The 13,554-nt window shown below is 55.0% G+C and overlaps 1 protein-coding gene across 3 annotated transcripts in view; it reads left to right on the forward strand.

Annotated features, from left to right (window-relative positions):
• Positions 1-13,554, forward strand: part of spsb4a (splA/ryanodine receptor domain and SOCS box containing 4a) — a 36,213-nt gene that overhangs the window by 14,552 nt on the left and 8,107 nt on the right. For 2 of the 3 annotated variants that reach the window (XM_064338267.1, XM_064338269.1), the window contains exon 2: positions 8,118-9,023. In XM_064338267.1, coding sequence (XP_064194337.1) covers positions 8,318-9,023 — 706 coding nt within the window. In that variant the 5' untranslated portion in view covers positions 8,118-8,317. Of the gene's footprint in view, positions 1-2,594; positions 2,722-8,117; positions 9,024-13,554 lie in introns of all 3 variants that reach the window. The other variant, XM_064338268.1, reaches the window with a different exon arrangement.

Consider the following 13,554-nt stretch of genomic DNA (forward strand, 5'->3'; position numbering starts at 1 on the left):
TTGCTAAATAGGTTCAGAAAACCGGTCCTACATTTAATGAGCTGAATTCAGTTCGCTGGTCATAGAATTCGACGCTGGTCGAATTCGTCCCTGCGCCTTTCTGAGTGTGGCAGGGTTTCACACGCTTAGCAACCCCTTCTTCAACCCAGCGGGGGTCGTCTTCCCCCGCTCCTCTGCATTCTCTCATTTTATCTTTTTCTTCATCTTCCTTTATTCGGTCTCTTTCCCCCCTACATTAGCTGTTCCCTTTCTTTCATCTCGGTCCCCGTCAGATCTCACCGGCAGCGCATCGACTCCAGCTCACGCTGTCCCTCGGTGAGGCGGAGGAGAAACGCGTCTAAACCGGCGCCACCTAATGAACTGAAGTGCGGCGCCTTTCCCCCCCTCCTCCTCCTCCTCCCTCACACCTCTCTCGCCCCTTGATCATCTCTGGAAAGAAGAACTGCACAGAGGCTCTCTGGAGCTCCCTTTTGTCTGCGACGCTGAGGAGCGCGTCCGTTAAAAGGGATCTTTGTGTGGCGGCAGCAGTGATCTCGTCCCCGGCCCGGATCGGCGGTGTCCTTTGTCCCAGTACCAGTTGCCCTGTGTAAACAGAGAGCTCTGAAGTCTGGAGAGCAGAGGGGAGCGCTTGACCCCGCGCGCCCTCCTCCATCGCCCTCGTCACCGTCGCCATTCTTTCGTTTTGCGTTATTGCTTCCTCCCCAACGCCCTTCTCTCTCGCCTCCGGGCTCCTCCTTTGTCGGCCATCTGCCCGGGGTGTGGGGTAACGTCTGCTGCGTAGGCCCCCGTCTCCGTCCCCCTCACGCCCCCCCCAACCCCCCCCCCCACTCTCGTATCCTGGGCCTGCCCCTACACCCCCCGCCTGCCCCTCCCCCTTCGTAGGGCTGCCCCCATACACCCCCCTCCCCATCCTGGGCACTCACTGTGAAGGTGTGTGTGTGTGTGTGTGTGTGTCGCCTGGAGGGGACTGCCCTCCAGCCGCCTATTCAATGGGCCATCCAGATGGCCCCCTCCACTAGCTGTGCCCTCAGATTAACCCCAGAACACCCCCGTGCCCCACCCCCCTCCCCATGTGGTGCTCTGTCCCACTGGGCAAAGTGGTAAAAGCCGCTGAAGCAGAAAATGGGGAGGCGGGCCGCACCCCTGTCCCGTTTGAATGGAAGCGGGGGCACGTGTGCGCAGGGGGGTCTCTTTAACTTAATCGCCTCTGGATGCCTGCTTTGCTGTTCTCTCCAACCACACACACACACACTTTTACGCAAACACACACAGACACAATTACACACATACGCACGCGCTTCTCCTACATAGCGAATTAGCTTGTAAACAGAACGAATAGGATTCATCTCACATAATCTCCTATAATCATCTCACATAATCTCACATGGCCTAAAGGACGCTCTCTGATTGTCTTTTCCTTTTTCATTTTCGTCGCTTGATTGATATGCGAAGACGGCAAGTTGTTTTTGTTCTTGCCGCATCCCATTAATACGTGTGAAATGACACAAGTGGAGAACGGAGCGCGTCCGGGACTGCTGATCCCGCCCGGCTGATCCCGCCCGGCGCGCTTTTAATAGCTCCGCGTCGTCTTCGGGTTCGTCACACTGGAGCGAGCGAGCGGCCCGGGCGAGCTTCGGTAAACCCCCGAGCGTGGGAAAAAGGGGGTTTCGCCGCCGGGCCGGGGCGCGACTGCGGGGACGAGCGGGGAACAGCCTGCGCTCCTCCGTCCCGGGGGCCCGCGGTCGGAACGGCATGCGAAACGGGGGCGCGGGGTCGGACGCGGCGTCCCCGAACTGCCTGCGCCCCGATCGGACTGCCCCCCGCGAACTGACTGCACTCTTCGGGAAAGCGAAGGACTGTTTGTGCGGGCAGCGGGTCAAGGGCTCGGGCTGTCGGCTCCCGCCGTCTCCCGCGGAAAGCAGATGAGAGAGACGGAGACGGAGCGAGGGAGACAGAGAGAGAGAGAGAGAATTGAGAAATGGAATGCTCGTTTGGAATGGCTCGCAAAGTGCACTGCGGTCGCATGGAGCCGAGGGCCTGTCCCAGTTTCCCTGCCCCAGCACAGAGAGAGTGCTGTTCTGGCAGGCGTGCGGGAGGAGAGTCAGCACTTCTCCGGCCTGTGTTTACTGGAGGGCCGCTCTGAGTGCGCTCGATGGGTTTTCTGCTCCCCGGGTTCGGCCGGGGGCCGCCCCAGACCGGGGACACGCCTCACGGGCATGCGGACGGAAAAACACACAGAGGTGCCCCAGGGAGGGAGGAGGGGAGGAGGGGAGGAGGAGAGGAGGAGCGGGGAGGTCCGGGCCATGCGGCGCAGAGAGAGGGAGAGAATGAGGGAGGGGAGGGGGCTGTGTAAGTGTGAGGAGGGAAGGGGACTGTGTAAGTGTGAGGAGGGAAGGGGACTGTAAGTGTGAGGAGGGAAGGGGAGTGGTCCAGCTTTCGTCACGGGGAAGCGGACTTAGTCAACTGCTGGGGTCCTTATGCTGCACGACCTTACTCCTCCACTCTCTGCCCCTTCACCTCTCTCTCTCCCCCTCCCTCCCTCCCTCCCTCTTCCTCTCTCTCACCACCTCCCTCCCTCCCTCCCCCTCTCTTAGGAGGTTTGGTACCTCTCTCACTCCCGCCTCATGCTGCTTCTGTACTGCGACTGACACGACTGGAGCTTTAGCCCAGCACAGCCAAGGTTCCGGCCAGGGCGGGAGCCGCACCTTACGGCACTGAGAGGTGTGTGTGTGTGTGTGTGTGTGTGTGTGTGTGTGTGTGTGGGTGTTTGTGTGTGTTGTGTGTTTTTGGGGCTGTGGTGTGTGGTGTGTGTGTGTTGTGTGTGTTGTGTGTGTGTGTGTGTGTGTGTTTTAGTTTGTTTGTTTTTTCCTCCGGGGGGAGGGGTCAGACCTGAGGGGAGGTGGGGCTTGCCAGGAGTTGCGGAATCCTCGGGGCGCGTCGGCGAGCGAAGGAAGCCTCTTATTTGCGACTCTCTTCTTTTGGGGGAAGACTGAGGGGTGGCAGCCAGGTCGGCGTGGGGAGTAGGAGGGGCGCGGGCAGGGAGGGGGGCCCCCCCCGTCTCACCTCCCTCAGCCCTAATCCCGCACTGCCCTCGGACGACTCCTCGTCTCAGCTTTTATACTCGTGATGGCTCCACATTGGCCGGGGCATGCGCTGCAGGGACCTCATGATTAGCTGGCCAGTACATTTCCCTGTTATAGTACAATACTAACGCCACAGGTATTTCTACTCAAACCGCTGCTTTTACACCGCTGCATCTTGTGTCAGTTTTTAGTGACGTTTCTCCTAAAATCTTTTTGGACAGTATTGAAGCAAAATTTACCTGAAAATTCAATGGTAAGATCTTTTTGTATACCATGAGGTTAAGTTGGGGGGAATATGGTAGAGGTGATTCAGATGCCATGTCCTGTGCTGTTGTGTTCTCACGGATGATCTGTGCTGTTTGTGCTATGCGCTAAAGTATGTTTGTTTTTTCTCTGCAGCGTGTGTGCTGTGTTCTGTAGAGTGGGCCTCCTAGTTTGTTTTGTGTCTGTAGCATACTTAATGTTGTTTGTTATTGTGTTCCATTGTGTGTTCAGTGGTTGTGTTTGTATCTTCCCTGGTGAGTTTAGTTGTTTGTTTGTTTGTTCTCCATTATGTTCAGCATTGTTGTATTTGTTTCTTCCCTAGTGTGTTCAGCATTGTTGTTTGTTCTTTAGTGTGTTCAGCATCGTTGTGTTTCTTCCCCTGTGTGTTCAGTATTGTTGTTTGTTCTCTAGTGTGTTCAGTGTTGTTGTGTTTGTGTCTTCCCCAGTGTCTTCAGTATGGTTGTGTTTGTTCTCCAGTGTGATCAGCATTGTTGTTTCTTCAGTGTGTTCAGTATTGTTGTGTGTTCTGTAGTGTGTTCAGTGTTGTTGTGTTTGTGTCTTCCCTGGTGAGTTCAGTTTAGTTGTTTTGTTTTTTCCCCAGTGTGTTCAGTATTGTTGTGTTTGTTCTCGAGTGAGCAGCATTGTTGTTTCTTCAGTGTGTTCAGTATTGTTGTGTTTCTTTCCCAGTGTGTTGAGCATTGTTTGTTCTCCAGCATGTTCCTCCAATTGGAGGTGAAGGCCGGTTTGAAAGATGTAAATTGATGGGATCTGAACACAGGATGTTCTATGCACCTTTATTCCACAGGGACGTAGCCGGGACAGATTTCTGGTTTCATATCATTTCCTCGTGTTACCTGGCTGTCATGTTGAAATGAAATCTGACAGGACTTGTCTGCATTTGGCTCGCTGGGATAGGTTGTCTGACAGCTCTGCTATTCTCCGCTACTTCCAAGTTTTCGGCAAAGTTACATCTACATTCAGTGACACTCCCACAAGGGAAACGGGGAAAGAACCTCTGCGTTTAATGTGATGTCACAATGGGTACCAAAAGCGGCCTCAAATCAGTTTCATGTAAATGGCCCAGGACGGCTGACAGAATGTAATTTGAATGCAGCTCGGGTGATACCTTTCACTCTGTCCTTACAGAGGAGTCTCGCAGTGTATGACGGATGGTTGGTAACCAGGGGTAGGGAGGTGTCAGTTTGAAATGTCAGTCTCATAGCTGACGTATTTGAAGACCGAATCAGTCACAGACATTGAGATGTGTGGCTACTGGAAGAATTAGTTGTGGTGAAGTTTGTTCTTTAGTTAGAGAGTTAATGATGTGTTTGTGCATGTTACTGCCGTAGACATCAGACCTAATGTAGTACAGCGCTAGCTGGCTACTGATTTGTCTAAACAAATTTTGTGTTGATAATGGAGTCATCTCCATTCAGTTGATTATGTTTGCGTGTGTGTGCGTGTTTTTTGTGAGTGTGTTTGAGTGTGTTTCAGTTTGAATGTGAGCGACGTTCTGTTTGTGTGTGTGTCTGATTGTGTTTCAGTTTGAATGTGTGTGTTTGTGTTTTGTGGGTGTGTGTGAGTTTAAGTGTTTGTGAGTGTGTAATTGTGTGTGAGTGTGTTTGCTTGTGCGCGTTAATTTGGGAGCAGAAGGGAGCAGAAGGAGGGCCAGCTTGCGGTCCCTGAAAGGTCGTATGTTGCGTGTTTCTTTGGCGTCAGAGTGTCGCATCGGAGTCCGTGTCGGAGTATTTATGTATCGCCGGGGTGTGTGTTTGATAAGCTGGGGGAGAGCAGCTTTCCTGTGGGTTCGGTTGTCCTCACACTTTCTCAATTAGTGAAAGTCATCAATCCCACCCCCCCCCCCCCCCCCCTATGTCGCCTGGTCCCAGGGGGACAGTAACGATGGTGCTCGGGGCAGCCCCCCCGAGGAGGGACGGAGAGACGGGTGAACGTGGGGGTGAAGCGGCAAACGGCGGGCGGGAGCGGCAGATGGCTCGTCCGCTTCCTCCTGAGCCCACCCCCCCCGGGGGAGCGAGGCCGAGACTGGGGCGGCCGTGGCAACGGGGACTCCCTCACCTCCACCCCCACTCCCCCCCCAGGGCCCGTCGGGAGTTCCCATTCGCGCTCGGAGGCACGTGTCTCCACTCCGCCACCCTGGCTGTAAACACGCTGCCCATGATGCCCCTCTGCAGCCAAGGAGACTCCATATCCCACAGTGCTCGGCGTTCGGCTGCCGTGGAGTGGAGGCTTAGGACCCGAACAGTTAACCCAGGGCACTGCTGATGCACCCTTTCCACAACTTAACCTGAACCGCCTCGATAAATATCCGGCCTCTCAAACGGGCGATTTCTAAATCGTGTGCAGTGCACGTTCTGAGCGTTGGCTGTGCCGGTAAACAGCGCCGCGGGGAAGACCTCTTATTCTCAGCTGTGCTTCCGGAACCTACCGCCTCCCGGACAGCAGGAGCGGGGTGGGCGGGGTGATGAAATCTTTAGCGGTGGCGCACGGCGATGTCCTCCCCGCTCTTCACACCTACCCCCCGCCCCCCAACACACTTCCCCTTTGACGTAGCGGCGTGGGAATAACCCAGCTGCGGCGTTCCGAGTCTCGCCTCCGACGCTGTCGCACGACAGCGCGCCGGCGCCTGTCCTCCGCGGGAGCCGCGCGGCGAAGCGCTCCGCAGACGGCGGGTTTCGGACGCGCCTTTCGGCCGCGGTTGTTTTCGGAACGGCGCGCGTGGGATTTTCTGTATCAACGACACGTGCCTAAGAGCATCTGAAAGGCTTTTTTTAATGCCTGATGCGTGTTGTGAAAACTCGTGCTGTTGTGAATCTGAACAGCAGTAAAAGAGGCTTTTGCATCGGTGCCTGAGGCTCCCATTGGCTTAGCCTGTAGTGGCCTGAGTGCCTGTTCCCCCTGAGCACTGTCAGGATGGGAGAGAGGTCAGAAAGGAGGGACTGCAAAATGAGACAGGTGAGAGAAGGAAGTGAGGGACAGGGGTAAAGGAGGGAGAGAATGTGCAGCTGTACAGAGAGAGGAGCGAGTCGGGGGTGGGGGGGGGGAGAGAGACGGAGCTGAGAGAAGGAAGTGAGGGACAGGGGCAAAGGAGGGAGAGAATGTGTAGCTGTAGAGAGAGAGGAGCGAGTCGGGGGTGGGGGGGTGGGGAGAGAGACCGGGAGCTGAGAGGAGAGCGCTAAAGCGGTGGTGTTAATTGGAGGGGGTGTGAGGGGTAACCAGGGGGGATTGCGGAAGGAGGAGGAGGCATAAAAATGTGGTGATTGGAGCGTGAACACTGCCTGCATTACGCAAACACACAGACACACTGGCGTATGTCCACATGGCCAGGGCCGTGCATAAACGCTTGGTAGAGATAATGCACGCGTGTGCGCGCGTCTGTAATATTTACATAAGTCTAATGTTTTTGTGTACGGACGCAGGCAGGCAGTTCTCTGGTAGGGCGGGGTGATAAATGACAGACTGATAGCTGTACATGAATAATGCAGGGAGAGAGGGCGCGGTGGGGACGGGTATTTCTGTGCAGATGAATGGAGTGACGGATGAGCGGACAGGCGAGCGGGCCGATGTAGACGGAGGCTCCGCCGGGCGCCGCGGTTCGGGCTACGCGCAGCCGTACCGCCGTACCCCCCTGGTCACAGCCGCCGGCTTCCCGCTCGGGCCCCGGGGAATCACCGTAGCCGAGCGACGGGGGTCCTTGCGCGGGGTCGGGGAGGACGGGGCGGACGGGGTTGGGGAGTACAGGGCCAGGCGAGCGAGTTGGGGCCCTCTGGGAACCGGGAGGGGTCTCGTCCCGTTCCTGGAAGAATGCGGCTGGCCCGCCGGGGCCTCCGCAGGGGGGGAAGACCGTGTTCCGAACAGGCCAAAGTGCGATCGCATGGTTTGTTTTTGTATTTTTTTTCTTCTTCTCCTCTTCTAATGAATTCCCAGACCACTTTGATATAAATGGCTCGCTGATGCTCCCTGAAAGTGGACCGTTTGTGAGCCGTCAGTGTCTTTAACACGCTGCTGAGGGGGAGAGCGGGTTATTTATTACATGTTTGTTTCTTTTTTGCATAATAAATGCGTCGGCTAAAAGACTCTTGCAGGAGGGTGAGTGTTATTGTCTCTCGGAGCAGATTTATGTCACGCGCACTTTGAGCCTTTGGGATGCACGCCGTCATTCTTGCTGCCCTGTTTGTGTCTTTCATAAGAGTATTTCTGTACGTCTGTGTACTGGAGTGTCTTGTGTGTGTGAACGCATGTGTGTGTGTGGATATTCACCTTGAGTATATTTTTGTTTGTGTTTATGCGTGTGTGAGAGTCTGCGTGCGTGCCTGTGTGTGTGTGCGTCTGTGAATGTGTGTCTAAGCGAGAGTCTGTGAGCGCGTGTGTGTGTCTAAGAGTGAGAGTGTGTGAGACTGTGAGTTGGAGTTTTTGTGAGAGTGTGTGTGTGTGTGTGCTGGCTTGACTGCACCTGCAGGGTGGTGTGTGTGGTACGAGGGAAGGTGAGGACGAGGGAAGGATGTCTCTGATTAAGAAGACCGGAGGAAGGGCTCCTCTCCCACTGTTCGGCATCTGTGACAGTTCCTCACTCTCCGAATGTGTGAAGAAAGACCAGAGTCAGCTGCAGGGCTTGTCCTGCTCTCCCTCCTTTCGCACTGCACTGAAGGCAGCGAGCTCCATTTTGGCTCTTGTGATTTTAGCCTTGTTTTTTTTTGCTCTGTTCCTGTAATGAAGTGTTTTGTCTCCTCTGTTTCCCCTCTCTGGCCTCAGGACCGCGGCTTCTTTTGAAGAGGGCCGATTCGCCGCGGCGCGGCGCTGACTCCGTCCGTCTCCCGAGAGACGCAGCTGGGGCCGGCGGAGGGAGGCGGGGCCCGGCAGCCTTGATGAGGTAACAGAGGGCGCCGGAGCAGAGACAGACCCCCGCGAAAGCCCCGCCCCCGCGCCCCTCCCCCGCCCCGGGCCGCGGCGCGATGGGTCAGAAGGTCTCGGGGAGCATCAAGTCCGTGGACGCGCGGGGCGAGCCGTCGTACCGCCCCGCCCGCCGCGAGCTGCGGGGGCCCGACTTCTGCCGGCCGGCGCGGCTGGACCTGCTGCTGGACATGCCGCCGGCGGGGCCCGAGCTGCAGGCGCGGCACGCCTGGAACCCCGACGACCGCTCGCTCAACGTCTTCGTCAAGGACGACGACCGGCTCACCTTCCACCGCCACCCGGTGGCGCAGAGCACCGACTGCATCCGGGGCCGCGTGGGCCACACCCGCGGCCTGCACGCCTGGCGCGTCCACTGGCCCAGCCGCCAGCGCGGCACGCACGCCGTGGTGGGCGTGGCCACGGCCGCCGCGCCCCTCCACTCGGTGGGCTACACCTCGCTGGTGGGCAGCGACGGCGAGTCGTGGGGCTGGGACCTGGGGCGCAACAAGCTCTACCACGACAGCAAGAACCAGCCGCCCGCGGCCCCGCCCACCTACCCCGCCTTCCTGGAGCCCGACGAGGCCTTCGTGCTGCCCGACGCCCTGGTGGTGGTGCTGGACATGGACGAGGGCACGCTCAGCTTCATGGTGGACGGCCAGTACCTGGGCGTGGCCTTCCGGGGCCTGAAGGGGAAGAAGCTGTACCCCATCGTCAGCGCCGTGTGGGGCCACTGCGAGATCACCATGCGCTACATCAACGGCCTCGACCGTAAGTACCCCCCCCCACCCCCACCCCCTCACCGAGCACGCTCCTTTCCCACACCTCCACAGTTCTCAAGCTGACTGACTTCGAGTAACTTCTCCAGCTCTCCTAATGAAGCGTCTCTCTGCTTCTTCAAGGCTGCTGGAGGGGAGACAGTTTTGGCTCCCTGCTCTGTTTGGATTGATTTCTCCATCATTTGCCTGGGTTCTGACCAAGGGGAAATGCTCAGTTAAGAGTGTAATGGGAATTTTAGTGCTTTCAGTACTGAGTGCAGGATTTGAGCAGTGTCTGTGTGTGTGTGTGTGTGTGTGTGTGTGAGAGTGTGTGTGTCTGTGTGAGTGTGTGTGTGTGTGTGTACAGTGCTATGGTTCATAGCATAACCGACGGGAGTGTCCTCACTGTTCCCACCCCAGCATTCAGTCTGCAATCTTATCGGCAGACTGCTGAGACTGCAGAGGCTTCTGGGAGTCTGCGCTTGCTTTCAAGTTCTGCTCTTTCTTTTGGTGTCATTCCCTCTCTCTTCCTTTCTTCTGCCCCCCCTCCTCTCACCCTCTCTCTAATCTGGAAAGGCTTAAGTGAAATTGGAGTGACTGAAGTTCTCGGAAGAGGAGAACGCTTTGTTCCGCTCCCCTACCCCAAAAAACCACCCTGTTGGGAAGGTTTAAAAAAAAATGTGTATATATATATATATATATATTTTTTTTTTTTTTCTTTTTTTTGCCAGTCCAGCAGCCGTCAATCTGCTGTAGGGCCAGAGTGCACGCTTCTTGATTGTGTACCTCACTCAAGCGCTTGCCAATTACCTGGCTCTTTGACTGCTCTCCTGAAGAGCTTTCAACTTTCCGCACGCTCACATGAAATCTCCTGTCAGCGTCAGGACCTGTTTCTGAGCGCGAGGAAACTCTCCTTTTTTATCTTTTACCGTTTCGTTTCGAGCTCGATGCTTCGCTGACCACCGCGGAGACGTAAAGCTACTGGCAACCGGTTGCGAATTTAGGAAGAAAAGCGAGCCTGTCTTCTGACGTTGTTCTCGGTGTCTCCGCAAAAAAGCCGCACTCCGCAGGAACCTGTCCCAGGTGTGTTATTGTGCTGCGAACTCACAATGCTTCCTCACAAAAAGCTCCATGACTCCCAAAAACAAGCAGGAAGAGCAAGGAAGCGCCTGCTTACTGCAGGGTCCCAGCGACGACAGCAGGGCTGTCCTGTGAATACAGACTACGAGGACGAAGCAGAGCCTTGCTGACTGAAACAAATAGGGACGCGCGTTGGCCGTCTGAATCGCTGCGTTTCGGACGGCCCTGGGCCAGACAGGAAGGCGTCCGAGGAAGAGGACTGTTGGGAACGTCCTGCACGGCGGGAGTTGCCGCGGCGAGCTGCTTTTGTTTCCCTCCCCGTGTTTGTTCGAAGGGAAAAGCCGGCCTGTCCTAGAACGGCGTGAATAATTGTGGCCGTTTCACACATTTTCGCACAAACAAAGCGCCCCCCCCATCCCCCCTCCCCTCTTCCAGGCTGTTCCTCAGATAGCTGCTGCAGCCGGTGGGGCGCGCGAACACACACCTGCCAGACGGGTTCTCTCATCCCTCTCCTCCTCTCCTCCTCCTCCTCTCCTCCTCTCCTCCGTGATGAATCGCGTTTGGCAGCCGTGTGGGGCCCTTCTGCTCGGAGGGCCCGGCCCCAAGCCTGTCCGCTCGCCCGCACTTCCCTCCCTCTCCTCTCGCTTTCCTCTGGCCCCGAGCCGCACCTCCCTCCCTCCCTCCCTCCCTCCCTCTTCTCCCGCTTTCCTCCGGCCTCTTCCCCGGCTCCCTTTCCAGAAACTTCCATCTCTCTCCTCTCTTTCTGTCTTTCCCCTCTTTTTTCTCTGTCTCTGTCTTTCTCCCCCTCCCCCCTTTTCTCCCTGTCTCTAATGGGCTGTAACGTTTGTATACGCTCCCTTTGTGAGTAAATTAGTTTGCCTTATCTGAGATTTGGAATTGATTTAGAACTTCACGGCCCACCCCTCTGTCTAAATTTTAAGGGGAAGTTGCAGAATTAATTACTTCTAATGAAATTTAGGACGAGATGAGTTTGTGTGTGTTTAGGCTAAGAGAGTTGGAGAAAAGAACTCAATAAAACTTTTGTTGGCCTATTAGATGAGGTATATTTAAGTCTGTTTCTGATGTTCCCTTGTTCCCTCTGCGCATGAATCATTTGCACTTTATTTGCACTCTTGGCAGTGTTGCTTCTTTGCATGTTCTTTTCTGAAGCGGCTGCGCAGTCGGTGCGTGCGTGCAGGTGGGTGTGCTCCTTCTGCATGCACTGTGATTGGCTGAGCCGATGTTTTTATGAGATTAAAGCTGTGTCCCATCAGCACCACAGTGATTATTTGCTCTGCATGGAAAACACTCCCAGAAATCACACAGACAGAACCCACGCACTGGCGCATACACACACACACACACACTCTCGTGCGCACACATATACACATGCACAGACTTATACATACACACACACTCACACACACGTGGGCCTCACATAGGCATGCAAACGCATGCACACACAGAGAAATGAATGGAATCGCTATTAACGGGAATATAAACACACCGGTTTCAGGAAGGTTTCTCAGCTTCTCCCCGCACGGTGAGGACGGGGCTAGCAGAAGAGCGCTAGCGCTTTTGGCACATGCGCACTTCAGAGCTCTGTATGACAATAAAATCCACTTTACAGCCCCGCCACGCTCTCGCCCCCCGTGATTCTGCCCTCCACCTGCTCCCTAGCCGGCCAGCGAGGGAGGAAAACAGGGCTTTGATTGGTTCCGCGGGACGCCCGGTTCCGCTCGAGTCGGCCGAATCGTTCGGGGCGCTAACGGCCCCGGTTCGTGCGGGGCGGCCTCTCTGCTGCCCACCCACACGGTCCTTGAGTTGGATAAATCTCGCAAAGGTCTCCCCGATGATACTCCAGACTCCCCGGGGGAGAGTACAGGAGCCACAGGAGAGCCTTGGGTGAGCGCGTTTGAAAACGGAGGAGACGGAAAACGGATCTGCAACGGAAGTCCGTCCCAAAATGGAAACGCCATTCGCTGTCCTCGGGTTGAACCTTATTAAGTCTGTTTGGCTTTCTTTGGCTTTGCCTGCATTTGTCTCTTGTTTTGCTACGTGTGGTCGTCCGTGTCTTTGGGAGTATTGATCTTGCATTGGCGTCTTCCTCTCTGTCCTGAGATTAGACGTGAAATTTGCTTCCGTCGCCCCGTTTATTCACTTGGGTTGGCTCGCAGTCGAGCCCAAAGCCATCAGCTTCTCTTCACTCTTCACTGCCCTCACTTCCTGTCTGTTACATCTCATCTCTCTTGTCTAGAGACGCACTGTTTCAGTCATCTAAAAGGCATGAAAGCGGGTTAAATGTGAATTAAACCTGGGTATTTTTTTATTTATTATTGAACACGAATATTCACTGCATGGGTGTGTGTGCTTGATACATACCAGCCTAAGTCCTGGGATTTAGTTCCATTTTACTTTTTCCAACCATAAATAATTTGTTTCAGAGGAATAGCTGTTGGTAAGGAGCATAGTGTTTATAGTTCTGGCTATGGAAGTAGCTGAGGAGAAATTTGGATGTGTGCATTATGCGCGATGGTGAGCATGACCGTAGTTCGGTACTTGCAGGCCTTAAATATAAGCCGTGGGTTTACATTTCACTCAAAATATTTCTCATTTCTTTACGTGTGTTTGCATTTGTGCTTCTATTTTAAGTAGCACTCTTCAGACCACGTTTCTGAGCAAAACATCACTCTGCTGAATAATAAACCAATTCCCCGGGGCTGCTGGAAATATTAATGATGGCGTGGCAGGGAGAGGGGGAGCCATAGAGGAGAGGAAGAGGGGGGATGTATGGGAGGAGGCTAAGGGGGGAAAGGTATGAAACCATCGCTACTGCGCAATTTACCGGTTTCCAGGTAGTTGGTGTTCCTGAGCTACCAGCTTCGTTGTAATTGTACCACCTGACTGAGAAAATGTATACAGCTGAAATTAAAACTATGGCGAAGGTTGCTGTTTGAGGTGGTAATCAGTTTATCCGTATGGCTCTCTTGCCCCAATCAGGCAAATTGGTTGAAGCGTTCCGGCGGGGCACGGCGAACGATCCCCCCCATTCCCGGGCTCCCTCGGATGCGGAATTCTCTGGTCGTCCGGGCGGTTCATTTCCCCCTGTTTATCCCGCCTTAACGAGTCGCCCACTTGACCCCTGGGAAGCGGCGGCGGGACCGCAGGGCGAGCCGGGGCGTCTTTCATCTGCTAAATGAAATGTTACCCGGGGCGTCCGTATCAAAGAGAACTCCCAGCCCCCCCCTTCACTCAAAGCAGCATGCAAATTGGCAATCAATTAAAGCTGCCCTTGGCCCCCCGTCATCGCGTTAGACTGGAACTCTGCTTATAAACAGATCGAGCTGGTGGAAAAAAAGGAATAAGGAGAAAGAGTATGGGGAGGAAAAAGGAAAGGAATTGTGGTACCAGTAAAGAGACCAAGGAAAGAAGGAATGTAGTGGAGGAAGATATTCTCTACCTAC

This window comes from Anguilla rostrata, chromosome 6 (assembly GCF_018555375.3).
Source record: "Anguilla rostrata isolate EN2019 chromosome 6, ASM1855537v3, whole genome shotgun sequence".
Classification (NCBI taxonomy): domain Eukaryota; kingdom Metazoa; phylum Chordata; class Actinopteri; order Anguilliformes; family Anguillidae; genus Anguilla; species Anguilla rostrata.